Source organism: Geotrypetes seraphini, chromosome 4 (genome assembly GCF_902459505.1).
Source record: "Geotrypetes seraphini chromosome 4, aGeoSer1.1, whole genome shotgun sequence".
NCBI lineage: Eukaryota > Metazoa > Chordata > Amphibia > Gymnophiona > Dermophiidae > Geotrypetes > Geotrypetes seraphini.
Window position 1 is genome coordinate 325,372,405 of NC_047087.1, and position 17,489 is coordinate 325,389,893.

Consider the following 17,489-nt stretch of genomic DNA (forward strand, 5'->3'; position numbering starts at 1 on the left):
ATTGACTGGTGCATCATCACCAAGAGGTTTCAGTTCATTGGGGCTCAATAAATCAGAAGTATTAGTATTTCTTCCAAAAGCAAACAAGAACCGTGTATCGGCAAAGCAGGGATGGACCCGCAAAATCTTCAAATGAAATTGAACAATTCTCTGGATCTGCCTGGATTGGTTAGTCTATTTAGAAACAAAAGGCATCACCTCATCTTGATGTTGTACTGCATTATATTGCAACAGCTGATCCCTAGGATTGAAAAGCGCTCGCTTAGCTGCTTTATTAACAAGGGGTTTAGGGTATCCATGCTTCTCAAATTTTGCTTTAAGTCCTTCAGCCCCTGTTAAATATCCCTGGTTAGCACTACAAATGTGACGATACTTCAGGAAATGAGCACACGGAATACTGGTCTTCATAGGAAAGGGATGCATACTATGAAAATTCAAAAGAGAGTTTCTATCCATTTCCTTTATAAATACTGTAGTAAAAATTCAACCACCCTCAATCCAAACAGACACATCCAGGACATGGACACAGTTAGGGCTGAATGTTACTTCAAACTTCAGGGCTGAATGATAAGTGTTAACATACTTTTTGAATTCTTCCAATTCACTAAGATATCTAGCCCACACACAGAAAATATCATCAATGAACCGAACCCATCATAGCATCTTTTGCGCATGAATGGAGGAATGAATAAATTGGTCCTCAAATGCTGCCATTAATAGATTGGCCACAGAGGGGTGCGAAAGAAGCCCCCATCGCCACTCCTGATAAAAATATTGTTCAAAAATAAAATAATTATTTTCCATGGCAATAGCACTCGGTTGTATCAAGAATTTAGTAGGGACCAAATGGAGGCAAAGGCATTCATCTAAAAAACTCTGCAGAACCTGGAGGGCTTCAGACTGGGGAATAGACATATAAAGGGAAGCCATGTCGATCGTAACCAGAAATGTAACTTGCAATAGTCATCCCTCTAGTTCAGCTAATCCATGTAAAAAATGAGTGTTATCTTTTAGTAAACACCGAACTCTCATCAAACATGGTTGCAGGTAATAGTCCACAAATTTGCAGGACCTCTCTAAAAGAGAATCGCAGGCAAACACAATAGGTCTTCCTAGCGGTTTAGCCAAATTTTTGTGTATTTTGGGGAGAAGATAAAAGGCAGGCACTTTAAACTGCCAAAAAGTCAAAAAATTAAATTCATGCATCGTAAGAAAACCTGCCTTTCTTTTTTAAAAAATGTATTTATTTATGAATTTTCAAATATACATAATCAAGATTAACTTGTACAGAAAGCAAGATTCAAGAGTTAGAGGAAAACAATCCAAACAAAATTATACAAATTTAAAAAGAAAAATTCCTAACTTAAATCCTGCTTAAGTCCTCTATTAGGATCCAAGATTAAATTAAAATGGAATTAAGGGAAATTATTATAAGGAAAAAACAGTTATAGGTTGCAGTACTAAGGGCAGTCATCTATCCTTCATTGAGCATTCTCCAGCCTCGATAGAGACAGAAATGTTGTCAGTTGTGAAGGTTCAAAGAAAACAAATTTATATGATTTATAATGAATTATACATTTACAAGGATATCGGAGGAAAAAAGTAGCACCCAAGGCTGTAATACCAGGTCTCAGCAAAATAAATTATTTCCTACGCCTCTGTGTATCCCTGGCCAAATCGGGAAACATTTGAACTTTAAGACCCAAAAACTCTTTTTGTTCCTGCCTTTCTACCCACTGATGCTATATTCGCTACTAAACTATATATCCAATCTGAAGGGTCATTGTCAAGATGCACATAGTCATCTAAATTCTGGAGCTGGAAGCACGCTTCCAATAAATATTGTTCTCTATCCCATAAAACAATGGCACCACCCTTATCAGCACGGTGGATCACAATTGATCTCTCGGCGCTTAGCTTTTTTAGAGCATTACGTTCTTCCATAGTCAAATTATGAGAGAATCTATTTGGGGAAGATTCCAAGGATTCCATATCTTTTAAGACAGCAAGACGAAAAGCAGTAAGAATAGGATCTAAAGGGCCTGGAGGAACCCACATAGATTTATTGCGTACCACAGACTTATCTAAGTTCAAGCTCTCACTTTGATCAAAATGTAACCACAACTGTAGCTTACGAACAAATTTTTCAAGCTCAATGCGAAACTGAAAGGGGCGGTGACCAATGTTCCCTCTAAGCTGAGCGCATGAGCGATCGCTCACTATTTTCAGTGGCGTCGCTCATACGTTTTCTCGTGTCGCTCAATCGAGGGCGGGCGGTGAGAGGAAGTTGCGGCGGCGGTGGTCTGCCCTGCTCGCCTTAGTATATTTTAAGTTGAAAGATGCAGCGGCTCCTCTCAAGATCCCCGACTGCATCGGACTTCCGACGCAGGTGGGGATTCGTGAGAGGAGCCGCTGCCACGTCTTCAGTGGGGTACCAAGGGGGGGGGGAGGTCCGCCCCGGGTGCAGCCTTAGGTGGGGTGCACAGCCGGCCAGGTCCGGATCTGGCCGGCTGTGCACCACCCCCCTAAGTCTGCCGTCGGAGAGGACATTTGGGACAGCCAATCACTGCCTGGCTGGGCGGAACTTCCTCTCCGACGGCAGAATTGACGTCGGGGGAATGCTGGTCGGCCGACGGTGGGAAGCAGAGAGAGCTTGGGGCAGCCGCGGCGGTGGCTTTGGGGCCTGTTTCCCCCGATGGTGGCAGCAGTGGCTTTGTGGAGGGTAGGGAGAAAGAAATAAAGAAAGGGAGCAAACAGGGAGACAGAAGGGAAACAGAAAAAAAGAAAGGGGGCATCAAGAGAGAAAAAAGAAAGAAAGGGCAGGGAGAGAGGAAGAAAAAGTTAGGGGAGGGAATGAGGTCTGGAGGAGAGGAAGCATACAGGCTGAAAGAAGGGAAGAAAGATTGGATGCACAGTCAGAAGATGACAGTGCAACCAGAGACTCATGAAATCACCAGACAAGGTAGGAAAAATGATTTTAAATTTAGTGATCAAAATGTGTCTGAATTTATATATGCTGTCTATATTTTCCACTATGGCCCCCTTTTACTAAACCGCAATAGTGTTTTTTAGCGCAGGGAGCCTATGAGTGTCGAGAGCAGCGCTGGGCATTTAGCGCAGTTCCCTGCGCTAAAAACTGCTATTGTGGTTTAATAAAAAGGAAGGGGGTATATTTGTCTATTTTTGTATGGTTGTTACTAAGGTGACAATGCATAGAGTCATCTGCCTTGACTCTTTGAAAAAAACCCAGAATAGGAATGATTAACATTTTCTCAGCGTATAGTGTGCTTTGTGTTTTTTAATTTTATTGTTGGCAGATCATTTTGACTTGGTCATTTTAAAGTAGCTCGCAAGCCCAAAAAGTTTGGGCACCCCTTAGCTAGAGCGTTGAAGTTGTGTATTTCTATTTTATCCCCCCTTTTACAAAACTGTGGAGCGTTTTTTAGCGCCAGCCGTGGCGGTACAGCTCTGATGCTCAGAATTCTATGAGCGTCAGAGCTGTTACCACCGTGGCTAAAATCCACACTACAGTTTTGTAAAAGGGGGAGAGGTTAGTTTGTGATGACATATTCCATACTAGGCGAAGGTGTTTTCTGTGTTCTGTGTGTTCGAAAGACATGGTTTTCTGTTAGGATTGACGGTGTAGGATTGATCTTTCTGGTCTGGCTTGTTTAGTTTTACAATGGATATATTGATGTACTGCTCACTGCAATATGTAAGATGCTGCCTTTTCCTAGGTACTCATGTGTGATGTGTAGCTTGTTACTAAAAATCATGTTTTTCGTACAGATGGGGGGGGGGGTGCCAATAATGATGGGCCCCGGGTGTTACATATGCTAGGTACGCCACTGTATGTAAAGATACCAGAAAGCTGGCGAAGCAAAAACTTTAAATTGTTATTCTTCTAAGTTTTAAGTATTCAACCCTCCCACAATCTCACGGGCACTCGTCCTCCGCGCCTGCTCATAAATTTGTGGAGTTTGTAACTTGTCACTCATGCATATTTTTTTTTTTTGCACACACCTCATCAATCCTTAGAGGGAAAATTGGCGGTGACCATCGTTGGGGACAAAGGACAGACCTCTAGATAGAACCTTTTCTTCTAATGAACTTAGCTTATATGTAGAAATGTTTACCACAATTAATCTGCTCGAATCTGAGCTCTCCTGCCTCTGCCTATTCTGTTGTTCCCAGTCCCTGTCCCTTGACGTGAAACCCTCCCCGGGCGAGTCTCCCTGTCAGTACTATCATCTTTTTGAGAAGCATCTTCACTGGCACTAGAGCCAGCAGATGATAATTGAAATCGCAATGGTTTTTTCCTTCCAGTCTGGCCTCTAGTATCTACCTTACTTCCCGTTTCCACATCACTCTTCATCCATACATAAACATATCTAAACACATAATCCTTTGAGTCATGCTGAAATTTATTGACCTTTTGTTGACGAAGGTCATTTCTAAATTTATCAGCTTTTTTATTAAAATCAGCAAACTTCTCCTCATATGTCTCAGTATGAGAAAGTGCTTCTCCCTCTCTCATCCCCTGGTCCTTGGGCAGTATCTTTTGTCCCTCCCCACCAGTCCTATGCCGAACATTTCCTCTTCTATCACCCCTCACCAGTGCCATGCAACATTTCTCCCTTCATTCCCTTCACCACCATTTCTTCCTCTTGCATCCCTTTCCATCTGCCCCACTCTTCTCTCCACAACATCCAATATTTCTCCCTCCCTCCTCTCCACCACTGGATCCAACAATTCTCCCTTTCTGCATAGGTACCATCAGTTTTTCCTTCCAGCTCCATGTATCCATTTCCAACCATTCTCCCTTTCTCTTCCCTCTCCCATCAGGAGCATCTTTCTTTCATTCCCTTCCCCTTGGGGTCGGCAACCTTTTTAAAGCAAAGAGCCATTTTATCCTAAATGTTTGACCCAAGATTTACAAAGAGCCTCAATGGGTAGAGAAGGGGGTTTGAGATATTTCAGGTCTCTCACTCTCTTCCTTCCCCAAGGTCTAATTTCTCTTTCCTCTAACCCCTCGCAAATCTCTGCATTCATAGAAACATAGAAGATGACGGCAGAAAAGGGCTACAGCCCATCAAGTCTGCCCACTCTGCTTACCCACCCCCTGTCTATGCCCTAATGACCCAATTTCCTTATCTTGACCCTCGTAGGGATCCCACATGGGTATCCCATTTATTCTTAAAGTCTGGTACGCTGTCTGCCTCGATCACCTGCACTGGAAGCTTGTTCCATTGATCAACCACTCTCTCTGTGAAGAAATACTTTCTGGTGTCGCCATGAAATTTTCCGCCCCTGAGTTCGAGCGGGTGCCGAGGGTCCCTTGAGAAAGAAAATATCATCTTCCACTTCAACACGTCCCGTGAGGTACTTAAATGTTTCGATCATGTCTCCCCTCTCCCTACGTTCCTCGAGAGTGTAGAGCTGCAATTTGTTCAGTCTCTCTTCGTACGAGAGCCCTTGAGCCCCGAGATCATCCTGGTGGCTGTCCGCTGAACCGATTCAATTCTGCGCACATCTTTATTGTAATGTGGCCTCCAGAATTGCACACAGTACTCCAGATGAGGTCTCACCATGGCCCTGTACAACGGCATTATGACTTCAGGCTTTCGGCTGACGAAACTTCTATTGATTTAACCCAATATCTGCCTTGCCTTAGATCAGTGGTTCTTAACCTGGGTTCGACCGAACCCCAGGGGTTCGGTGAGTCAGTCTCGTGGGTTCGGCGGAGGTCAAAACACACCTCCGACTCATATAGTGCTTCGGTCACGTTCAATCATCTATCAGTTATTCAGTGATTTTGATCAAGACTGATCGTGTACTCGGTTTCTTGATCTATCAATCTGTAACTAACGCCTTATATACATCAATCAATTCCTGATCAAAATTTGTGATTTAACTGATAGATGATTGAACATGACTGAAGCGCTTATGATTCGTGATGATACGCCCCGCTTGTCCATAATTGGCTGCAGGTGATCACGCAACATCGCTTGGCCTATCTGTGCTGCAGGGGATTTGATGCGCACAGTAGTCGAATTGTAACTGTTGTGATGGTTCGTCGTGTGATACCTATCTTAATATTTTAATCCCTTACTAACTATGTTGAGCAAAATACGAAAATGGTCGGACGAATATGTACAATATGGATTCACATGTATAACGGAACGTGATGGGAGTCAGCATCCTAATTGCATGATTTGCAATGCCAAGTTGAGTAATTCTAGTCTAGCTCCAGCAAAACTAAGGGAACACTTCCTTAAGCTGCATGGAGATGGAAAATACAAGAACACAACGCTCACTGAATTCAAGGTGAAGAGAGCAAGATTCGATGAAAAGGCTACTCTGCCTGTTCTTGGCTTTGTACCCATCAACAAACCGATCCTCACAGCATCGTACGAAGTTGCTTACCTGATCGCAAAGCAGGGCAAACCAAACACCATTGGTGAAACACTCATAAAACAAGCTGTGTTGAAGATGGCGAATATCATGCTGGGAAAAGCGGCTGAAGTTCAGTTATCTGAAATTTCTCTTTCAAATGACATCATCAGCAACAGAATAGAGGACATGAGCAAAGACATCTTGGCTCAAGTAGTTGCAGATCTGATTTCAAGCCCGGCAAAATTCAGCCTTCAACTCGACAAGACCACAAACGTTTCCAATCTAAGCCAGCTTGCAGTATTCGTGCGCTATGTGAAAGACGATGTGATAAAGGAAGATTTTTTATTTTGTAAGCCTCTTACAACAACAACTAAGGCAACTGATGTGAAGAAACTTGTGGATGACTTCTTCAAAGACAACAATCTTTCGTGGGATATGGTTTCTGCAGTTTGTTCGGACGGAGCTCCAGCCATGCTCGGAAGAAAGTCCGGTTTTGGTGCGCTAGTGAATGCCGATGCACCACACATCATTGTTACGCATTGCATTCTGCACAGGCATGCGTTGACAACAAAAACCTTGCCTCCAAAACTGGCAGAAGTTTTAAAAATTGTTGTGGAATGCGTGAACTATGTGCGAAATAATGCTCTGAAGCACCGCATCTTCAAGGAGCTGTGTAAAGAAATGGGATCTGAATTTGAGGTACTTCTGTACCATTCTAACGTTCGGTGGTTATCCCGGGGACAGGTGCTGAATCGTGTTTTTGCCATGCGTGTGGAATTAGCTCTGTTTTTGCAAGAGCAGCAACATTGTCATGCAGATTGCTTCAAAAATTCTGAGTTCATTCTCATTTTAGCGTACATGGCTGATATCTTTGCAGCTCTCAATCATCTCAATAAGCAGATGCAGGGTGGTGGAGTCAACATCATCGAAGCGGAAGAAAACCTAAAAGCTTTTCAAAAAAAGCTACCATTATGGAAACGACGAACAGAAAACGATAACTTCGCAAATTTTCCCCTGCTAGAAAACTGTGTAAGTAAGATCGAAGATGTATCTGCAATCGGAGACATTTCTGTACCCGCGGAACTGAAGCAAACTATTGCCACGCACTTAGATGAGCTTGCAAAGTCTCTCGAAGGATACTTCCCTACAAGAGAGTCATATCCAGCATGGGTGAGACAGCCGTTCACGTTTAGTGTTGAGACAACAGATGTCAATGATGAATACCTCAATGAAATCATTGAAATAAAGCAGAGCCAGGTTCAACAGCAACTCTTCAGAACAACGCTCTCAACAATGGTGTCAACAATTGGTAACGTACCCTGTTATTGCTAAGAAAGCTCTGGAAATTTTCATACCGTTTGTTACAACATATCTTTGCAAGCAATCCTTTTCGAGGATGCTGGACATAAAAACGAAGAAAAGGAACAGGCTTTGTTGCGAAAATGACATGAGAGTGGCACTTGCCAAGGTAAAGCCGCGCATTTCTGAACTGGTCTCTGAGAGGCAACAGCAGAAGTCACACTGATTTGCAGTAAATTTCACTATTATGTTATTATTATTCGAAATATAGGAGAACTTTTTTGTTTTCAAAATTGATATTATTTTTTCCCTTACTGTATACCTATGTTTTGAATTTGTAAAAATCATATTTTATTTTTCCAATAAAGAAGGGTTTGATGAACACGCATATGAAACTGGTAGGGTTCAGTACCTCCAACAAGGTTAAGAACCACTGCCTTAGATGAAGCCTTCTCCACTTGATTGGCAGTTTTCATGTCTGCACTAATGATTACTCCTAAATCTCGTTCTGCTGAAGTCCTAGTTAAAGGTTATTCATTCAAGAAGTACGTGTTGCATGGACTTCCGCTTCCGAGGTGCATGACCTTACATTTCTTAGCATTGAAGCCTAGCTGCCATTCCTTCCCAAGATTCCCCATCCTCCCAGGGAGGATCTTCGGGGAAGGAGCATGGCAGCTCAACCCTACAATGCCCCAGCCCCTTCCACTCCACCATGTATAGATAGGGCCCCTAGGCTTTCCAAAGTACCTGGTAGTCCAGCTTGGATCTTCGTTGAAGGAGCGCGGCCTTTTTGCTCATGCCTTCTCATGGCTGCCTTCTAAAATGACTGCCAGGACCTTTTGTGGGTGCTTGGGGCATTTCCTGAAGTACTGCAAGCTGCCGCGAGAGGAGCAGTTGTGAGGAGGCAGGAATGAAAGGAACGAAGAGCCATGCTAGACCACCAGGTACTTCGGTAAGGCTGGAGGGCTAGTGAGAAGTGTTGCAGGTTGCTAACCCCTATCCTAGCCCATGCATCATCTCTTCCCTCCCTCCCCACACCACGAGTTTCAAGTTTATTCATATATTTGATTAAATGCTTATCCTAGGATACTAAGCGTTGTACAATAATAATAGACAAACAAATAAGTCAGACAGTTTTCTTACTTAACTATTAAGACCACCTTTTTCTCTCCCTTCCCAAGCCTGTGCATCTTTCCCTTCCTACCTACCTCCAGCCTGCGCATCATCTTACTGGCCTTTGTCTTCAGGCTTTGCTCCTCCACACTACCGACATCTGACCTGGAAGTCTTCCTTCTGATGCAAAACACATCAGAGGGAAGCTTTCTGGGGCAGGTGCTATCAGTATAGAGACAGGAATGCTGCTGGTGGCCTGAAAAGAGCAATGAGCACGACTGGAGAAAGATTCTTATTGCTCCTGTTCAGCTCTCTTTGAGTACCATGGAAATGAAAAATTGGCTCTAGGAATGAGAAGTAGGATTTACTTAGTTGGTTAGTTCTCTCCAGAGATACATTCAAAGTAGGCAAACATTAGATGGGAGAAGAGCCAGGGCTTCTTTACATTTTGCTTCCATTCAGTGGCAAGTGTCAGGAGCTCTTGTGGCGAGCCTTTCCCGGCAGCCAGCGCGGCGCTGGCGTTGGCGTCTCCCTTTCCCAGGGGTCTGTGCGCGGGAAGCGGAAGCAGCGGAGCTCTCCATCATGGCGGCTTCCATGTCGGGCTATACTTTCAGTTCCGTGTGTTACCAGAGCGCCAACAGCGGCTCCGATCACGTAGGTTGTGCGGGGCAAGAGGAGGGAGCGGGGCGGGGGCCTGAGGAGAACTTGGAGCCGACCACTCTCGAGGTTCACGGCTTCTCAAACGATGTAACGTTTAGCTGGTTGGGTGATCGTAGGCTTTGATGGCTTTGTACCTTGAACATTACAACAACCTGCGTCACACACTGCAATATAGGAGAGCGAGAGAGTGTCTGGAAAGAGGTGGGAATTCAGCAAAGAAAGACAAGAGGAGTTTCAGGATTCCTGCATATTTACTGATCCAATTTTGGCAGATACTAGTGCCTTGCTTGGTCACCATGAGAGTGGGCTACTGGGCTAGATGGACTATTGCCCTGACCCAGTGAGATTATTCTTATGCTTCATTTTTTTTGCCTTATTCTCTCAGTAATCAAGGTTGTAAAAGAGAGCTAGAAGGAACACAGCAAGGACAATTGGTATCAGATGATACAGCCTTTTAGTGGTGCAAAAGTGGACTGCATATGGACTTGGGCTACTGTTTGAACCTCTGCAAGTTAATTTGATTTGGTTGACAATATTTCCATTAAGGAATCTATTTCTTCAGCCTTCTTCCTCCTAAAGAGATTAGGTTGAGAACAAACTCAAAACTCCCACAAAAAAACAGGCTGGTTCTACTGCAAATGGTGACAGAGAGTACTTTGGATTTCTAGACCACAGATGTCAAAATCAAGGCCCGCTTGGCCGTTTTATGCGGCCCACGGTCCAATGCCCCCCCCCCCCCCCCAGTGTTATCTTGTGGCCGGCTCCTTCCTCACAGCCGCAGTGTGCACAGGCTCCTCGCATGTCCCGCGCCTCATCCAGAAACATTCCCTCTGATGTTGCGATGTCAGAGAGAAGCTTCCGGTTCAGGCGCATAGCGCATGAGGAGCCGCTGCACTTGACTTTGTGCACTGTGGCTGGGAGGAGGGAGCCGGCCACAAGATAACACCAGGGGCATCGGACCGCGGGCCGCTTAAAACGGCCAGAAGGTAAGACACCCACCAGAGGGAGGGAGATAACAAAAGTAGGGGGAATGATTTTATTTTCAATTTAGTGTTTGAATTGTGTCAATTTTGAGCATTTTAATCTGCTGTCTATATTTTGCACTGCTCAGAAGGAAATACATTTGTTTCTTTTTCTCTGGGGGTTATACTACATGCAGAGTCTTGAATCTTAGGGTTTCTTTTTTTATATATTACTACTTTAAGTTTTTTGTCCCGAATTTGCATAGGGGTTATCTGTGTTCTGGTAAGAATGAATGTTGAGAAGCATACAGTGTGCTTTCTGTAGTTTAATTTTGTGGTTAACCATTATGTGTTAATAAGATTATATTATGAATGGAAATAATTGTGTTATAATTAGTGCTATTATGGGGGTGGGGTCTGGGGCGGAGATTGGGCAAGGTCTGGCCCGCGACTTAGTCTGTGTTTTGGATTTCGGCCCCTTAATGTGATTGAGTTTGACACCCCTGGCCTAGACCAAGGAACGATTTTCAAAGAGCTACAGAGCAGGGATGATGCCTGTCATAAGGACATACTGGGTCAGACCAATGGTCCATCAAGCCCAGGTCCCTAGTACCTGGCCAAACCAGGTCCCTAGTACCTGGCCAAAACTCAAGGAGTAGCAACATTCCATATTACCGATCCAGGGAAAGCTGTGGCTTTCCCCATGTCTTTCTTAATAACAGGCTAGGTATGGACTTTTCCTCCAGAAAACTGTCCAAACCTTTCTTAAACCCAGCTATGCTATCCGCTCTTACCACAACCTCTGACAATGAGTTTAACTATTCTCCGAGTGAAAAAAAAAAAATCCTCCTATTGATTTTAAAAGTATTTCCCTGTAACTTCATCGAGTGTACCCTAGTCTTTGTAATTTTTGATGGAGTGAAAAAACAATCCACTCGTACCTGTTCTTCTCCACTCAGGATTTTGTAGACTTCAATCATATCTCCCCTTAGCCGTCTCTTTTCCAAGCTGAAGAGCCCTAAACATTTTAGTCTTTCCTCATACGGAAGGAGTTCCATCTCCTTTATCATCTTGGTCGCTCTTCTTTGAACCTTTTCTAGTGCTGCTTTTACTTGAGATAAGGAGACCAGAATTGAACGCAGTACTCCAGTTGAGGTCGCACTATTGAGCGATTACAAAGGCATTATAACATTCTTAGTCTTGTTAATCAACCCTTTTTAAATAAATCCTAGCATCTTGTTTGCTTTTTTGACCACCGCTGCACATTGGGCAGATTGTTTCATCATACCAATCAAAGAAAGTATAAAGTATCTTCTGCAGCAGACTGGCTAATGTACTAAAGAGGGGCTTTAAACTAAATTCTCTTGGAATAGATGAAAAAATCCTCATGGTTATTAATATCCCTTAGGAAGGTAAGATCTTTACAGAAATGGAGGAAAAAGAGTACCGTATATAATCGAATATAAGCTGACCTGACTATAAGCCAAGGTAGCCCTTTCCACCAAAAAAAGGGTTGACTCAACTATAAGCTGGGGGGAGGGAGATTAATATTCAAGTGTCCTGTCCTGCAAGGCTCTGCACCCTGTCTCCCCTCCCTCCCAATGGCGTGCAGGCCTCCACCAGGCCTGCCGTAAGACCCGGTGGGCCAGGACAGGAGGGATCTCTCCCGCCTCCTGTCCCAGCCGACTCAAAAAACTTTTACTTCCCTCCTGCCTCACCCACTTACCTATAAATTCCCTGGTGGTCTCGTGGTGGCCTGAGACAGGAGGGATCCGACTGACAATTTTTGCCTCCCCCTCGTACCTTTCAATTCCCTGGTGATCCAGTGGTGAACTGAGCATAAGTGATCTTCCGGCGCTTCTGCTGGGTGAAGAGCTGTTAGCTGAATGATTGCCGAGTTCTCACAGCAGTCATTCAGCTAGTGGCTCATCGCCCATCAGGAGTGCTGGAACATCACTTATGCTCAGTTCACCACTGGACCACTAGGGAATTGAAAGGTGTACGAGGGAGGAAGGTAAAAATTATTAGTCGGCTGGGACAGGAGGTGGGAGAAATCCAGCCTGTCCCAGCCCACCGCTGGACCATGAGGTCTTATGGTAGGCCCAATGGACGAATGTGGTGAATCAATTATAATTCCCAGATAGCAAAATGAATCCACAGCTTGAATTTGTTTTGAAAATCCAAATGTCCAAATGTGAAGCATCCAAAACAGGCCCAATTGTATGTAGGAGGGGGCTGGCATTTTATTTATTATTTATTTATTTATTCAATTTTCTATGCTGTTCTCCCAGGAGAGCTCAGAACGGTTTTACATTAATTTATTCAGGTGCTCAAGCATTTTTCCGTGTCTGTCCCAGTGGGCTCACAATCTATCTAATGTACCTGGGGCAATTGGGGGATTAAGTGACTTGCCCAGGGTCACAAGGAGCAGCATGGATTTGAACCTACAACCCCAGGGTACTGAGGCTGTAGCTTTAACCACTGTGCCACACACTCCCAATTTTAATGGAGTAGCTATCCAGACATGCCAACAGAGTGGTAGGGCACCTTATGGGGCACTGCTATGAACTTCACATAAAGTGTGCCAGGTACACATTTCACTATAACCCCCTTATAGTGTTTGGAGAGCCCTTCAAAACCTACTATACCCATAGAAACATAGAATAAGAAGAAACATAGAAGAAGATGACGGCAGAAAAGGGCTACAGCCCATCAAGTCTGCCCACTCTGCTTACCCACCCCCTGTCTATGCCCTAATGACCCAATTTCCTTATCCTCGTAGGGATCCCACATGGGTATCCCATTTATTCTTAAAGTCTGGCACGCTGTCTGCCTCGATCACCTGCACTGGAAGCTTGTTCCAATGATCAACCACTCTCTCTGTGAAGAAATACTTTCTGGTGTCGCCATGAAATTTTCCGCCCCTGAGTTTGAGCGGGTGCCCTCTTGTGGCCGAGGGTCCCTTGAGAAAGAAAATATCATCTTCCACTTCGACACGTCCCGTGAGGTACTTAAATGTTTCGATCATGTCTCCCCTCTTCCTACGTTCCTCAAGAGTGTAGAGCTGCAATTTGTTCAGTCTCTCTTCGTACGAGAGACCCTTGAGCCCCGAGATCATCCTGGTGGCTGTCCGTTGAACCGATTCAATTCTGCGCACATCTTTACTGTAATGTGGCCTCCAGAATTGCACACAGTACTCCAGATGAGGTCTCACCATGGCCCTGTACAACGGCATTATGACTTCAGGCTGACGAAACTTCTATTGATACAACCCAATATCTGCCTTGTCTTAGATGAAGCCTTCTCCACTTGATTGGCAGTTTTCGTGTCTGCACTGATGATTACTCCTAAATCTCGTTCTGCTGAAGTCCTAGTTAAAGTTTCTCCGTTCAAGAAGTACGTCCTGCATGGATTTCCGCTTCCGAGGTGCATGACCTTACATTTCTTAGCATTGAAGCCTAGCTGCCAGGTTGAGGACCAACTTTCCAATGTAAGCAGGTCCTGCGCCATATAATTCTGTAAACTGCATTCACTTACTATATTACATAGTTTGGCGTCATCGGCGAATAGTGTTATTTTACCTTGAAGCCCTTGAGTCAGATCCCCTATGAATATGTTGAAAAGGAGTGGACCCAGGACCGAGCCCTGCGGCACTCCACTGGTCACCTCCGATGTTTTAGAGAGGGTACCATTAACCACCACCCTCTGAAGTCTGCCACTCAGCCAATCATTGACCCATGCAGTTAGTGTCTCTCCTAACCCCATCTGTCTGACAACCTTAGCCCTTATGGCTGCAGGTGTCACCTATGGCAGAACAATAAGTTTTGAGTGAGTTTTGGTGGCCTCACACTTTTCACCATAAATGTAGTGGGTAGGGTAAGATATGGACCTGGATCTTCCTCTCTATGGTTCATTACACCACCCACCAGGCTACTCCATACACCTGCTTGATGCGTTACTACAGTGTTCTTCAACTGCCGGTCCGTAGAAAATTCCTGCCGGTCCGTGCAGGGTCAGCGAGAATGATGCGGTTAAATTTCCTGCCCCGGTGGTGTTGGCGGAAGGCTGCTGTTCTACCCAGCCTCGGGCGATCAAGGCAGGCTGATGATGTCAGGGCATTCCCTCTAAGTCTCGCCTATGCGGAAACAGGAAGTTGAAACAAAATAGGTGGGACTCAGAGGGAAGGTCCCGACGTCGGCAGCCTGTCTTGATCACTGCCCCTACCGAGTCACCGAAGAGGGCCGCGGGGAAAGTGCAGGTAGAAGGGAGATGGTCAATGTGCACGGGATCAGCGTGTGGATTGGGGCCATCGGCAGCATCTGGGCTGAGAGTCCGCCCAAGTGCGGGATATGTGCATGTACCCAGCGGTTGAGAGGGTGCCTCTAGGTGCAGCTAGAGAATGGCACAGTGGCGGTTTACCCGCGGCCACCGCATTTTAGCCGCGGGTCACCCGCCGAAAACGGGGAAGAAAACTAGCAGTCGCTGCGGCGACGGGGACAAGGCCATTCACCGCCCGCGGGGCGGTGAATGGTCTTGTCCCCGCAGTGAGGCATGAAGGATCGCGCGGTCCCCGCAGCTCACACCCGCCTGCCCAATCGATTCTAGTGTTTAGCCAGCTCTCTCCCTTCTCCTCACCTTAGTTTGTAGATTTTCTTTTTCGGCGACCCGCACGCTATCAGAGAGCCGTGCACGCGCGGCTGCTCAGTGTTCAATCTTCTGCTCTGACGCAACCGGAAACAGGAAGTTGCAGCAGAGCAGAAGATTGAACACTGAGCAGCCGCGTGTGCGGGTCGCCGAAAAAGAAAACCTATAAACTAAGGTGAGGAGAAGGGAGAGAGCTGGCTAAACACTAGGATCGATTGGGCAGGCAGGTAGTGGCTGCGGGGACCGTGCGATCGCTAGTGTTCCCGGCTCAAATTGGAAGGAGGGAGTGAAAGGGAAAAGGATTCTGGGCCAAGGGGATGAAAACGGAAGAAAAATCCACAGCAGGAAAGAAAGGGAAGGACAGGCAGGTGAGCCAGATGCTAGAAGCAGGGGGGGGGGGAAGAAAGAGGGAAAAAAGCTAGATGGGGTTGAAAAGAAGAGACACACTGGTATGGAAGAGGAAGATAGGGGAAATCTGGATACAGGAAGGTAACAGAAAGAGGGGAAATTATGTGCATGGGGCATAGGGACAGAGACATAAAGGGGACATGCCATGGGGATGGTATATGGACACAGGGGGGGGGGGCAATGGCAGATACATAGGGGAGATATTAGAAATGGGGAAAATAGGAGCACAGAAGCGAGATGGTTTGTGGGGATGGGACAGGGACCGAGCTCGCAGGCTCCAGTGGCTTGCACAAATTACATTGTAACGTGCCATGAAAATAAGAGGGAGGAAGGTAGATAGATAGGCCACGCGAGAGGAGCTGAAGGGTGGTAGAAAGGAACAGATGGTAAAGGAGGGAGGGAAGGGTGGTGGTGGAAAGGAATAGGACAGACATTGAAGGAGGGTGGAGAGGAACAGACCCTGAAGGGAAATGTGGAAGACAGAATGGGAAGAAGACAGATGCCAGACTATGGGGGAGCGGAGGGAAGAAGATGGGTGCTAGACCAATTGGGGGGGGGGGAGTGAAGGGAGAGGCACAGTAACAGCAAATGGAAGACGCAGAGAGAAGACACACAGTGGATGGAAGGAATTGAATGAGAAGATGTGGAAAGCAGAAACCAGACAACAAAGGTAGAAAAAAAATTCTATTTTTTGCTTTAGTTGTGTTGATAAAAATTTATAAACAAAGCCCTGCCAGCTGAACATCTCTTTCTCTAGTTCAGCAGCAGGAACTTTGATTTATAAGAAAGGAATAAGCTAAATATTACAGTACTAAGGCTTATATGGATGCAGCGGGGACGGTGACGGGGCGGTGAATGGGATGGCAGTGGCGGTGACGGGGCGGTGAAAGGGATGGCGGTGACGGTGACGGGGCGGTGAAGGGAACGGCGGTGATGGGGCGGTGCAGAGGATGGTAGGGCGGTGACGGGGCCAGATTTTTTCCCTGTGTCATTCTCTAGGTGCAGCGGGTTGAGCCCATGCGGCTGCGGGGTCGTGCCGTGTTCACTGGCTGCCACTGGGTTGTTGACAGCGTCCACGGGTGAGCGAGTGGTGTGGTGCTGGCCCTGAGCTTTCCTGTATGCTGGCTGCTCATTCATGGAGACTTGACAGCAGGGCGGCGGGTAGGGGCCTCCGGCTCGTCTTTGGCGGCAGGGCCTGTGGTGAAACGCTGTTTGGGGGGGGGACACAAATGTGCAGGGCGCACAGGAGCAAGATCATGGGGAGCCTTCGACACTGGCTGTCTCCCCCCCCCCAGCAGCTCTCGTACTTGCCAGGGCAGTGATTCACTTCGGCAACTTCCTCTTTCCTGAGAGGCGGCAATGGACCAAAGGCTGCCTAAGTAAATCACTGCTGCAGGCAAGTACTGAGAGCTACTGGAAGGGGAGGAAGCCACTGTTGGAGGCTGGGAAGTTGCTGGATAAAGGGAGAGCTGCTACTGGACCTGGAGGGAGGTAGAAGGAGAGATGCTGCTGGGAGGGGAAGAGGGAAAGGGATGGGAAGAGAGTTACTGTTGGATAGGGGGAGAAGGAAAAAAGTAAGGAAACAGCTGGCAGGGAGGTTACAGGAGGGGAAAGGGGGTCAGGGTGGAATGGAGAGATCAGATAAGAGAAAGGGGAGAGAGAGGAATGAGAAAGAGAGAGATTGATGCTGTAAAGGGGGTCAGCAGAGAAATGAGAGAGGGATAAAGATACTAGATATTGTGTAGGAGAGATAAAAATGAAGAAAGCAGCGAAGCTGGAATGAATGATGTAAAAAGGAGAGAGGCGGCACAGGCTGGATGGAAAGGGGAGAGGGGCATAGAAAGAAGTCAGATACATATGGAAGAGGAGAGGGCAGACAATGGCTGGAACGGCCAGATGCTGGATTAAAGAGAAGATGAAAGCAGAAACCAGAGACAACAAAAGGTGGAAAAAAATAATTTTATTTCTATTTTGTCATTAGAATATATCAGATTTGAAATATATATC

The 17,489-nt window shown here is 46.0% G+C and overlaps 1 protein-coding gene across 3 annotated transcripts in view; it reads left to right on the forward strand.

The window, feature by feature from the left end:
• Positions 1–9,311: 9,311 nt before the first annotated feature.
• The window catches only part of ABRAXAS2 (abraxas 2, BRISC complex subunit), a 209,065-nt gene continuing 200,887 nt past the window's right edge, over positions 9,312–17,489 (forward strand). The window contains exon 1 of one of the 3 annotated variants that reach the window (XM_033943580.1): positions 9,312–9,462. In XM_033943580.1, coding sequence (XP_033799471.1) covers positions 9,391–9,462 — 72 coding nt within the window. In that variant the 5' untranslated portion in view covers positions 9,312–9,390. Of the gene's footprint in view, positions 9,467–9,524; positions 9,670–17,489 lie in introns of those variants that run through there. The other 2 variants (XM_033943579.1, XM_033943577.1) reach the window with 2 other exon arrangements.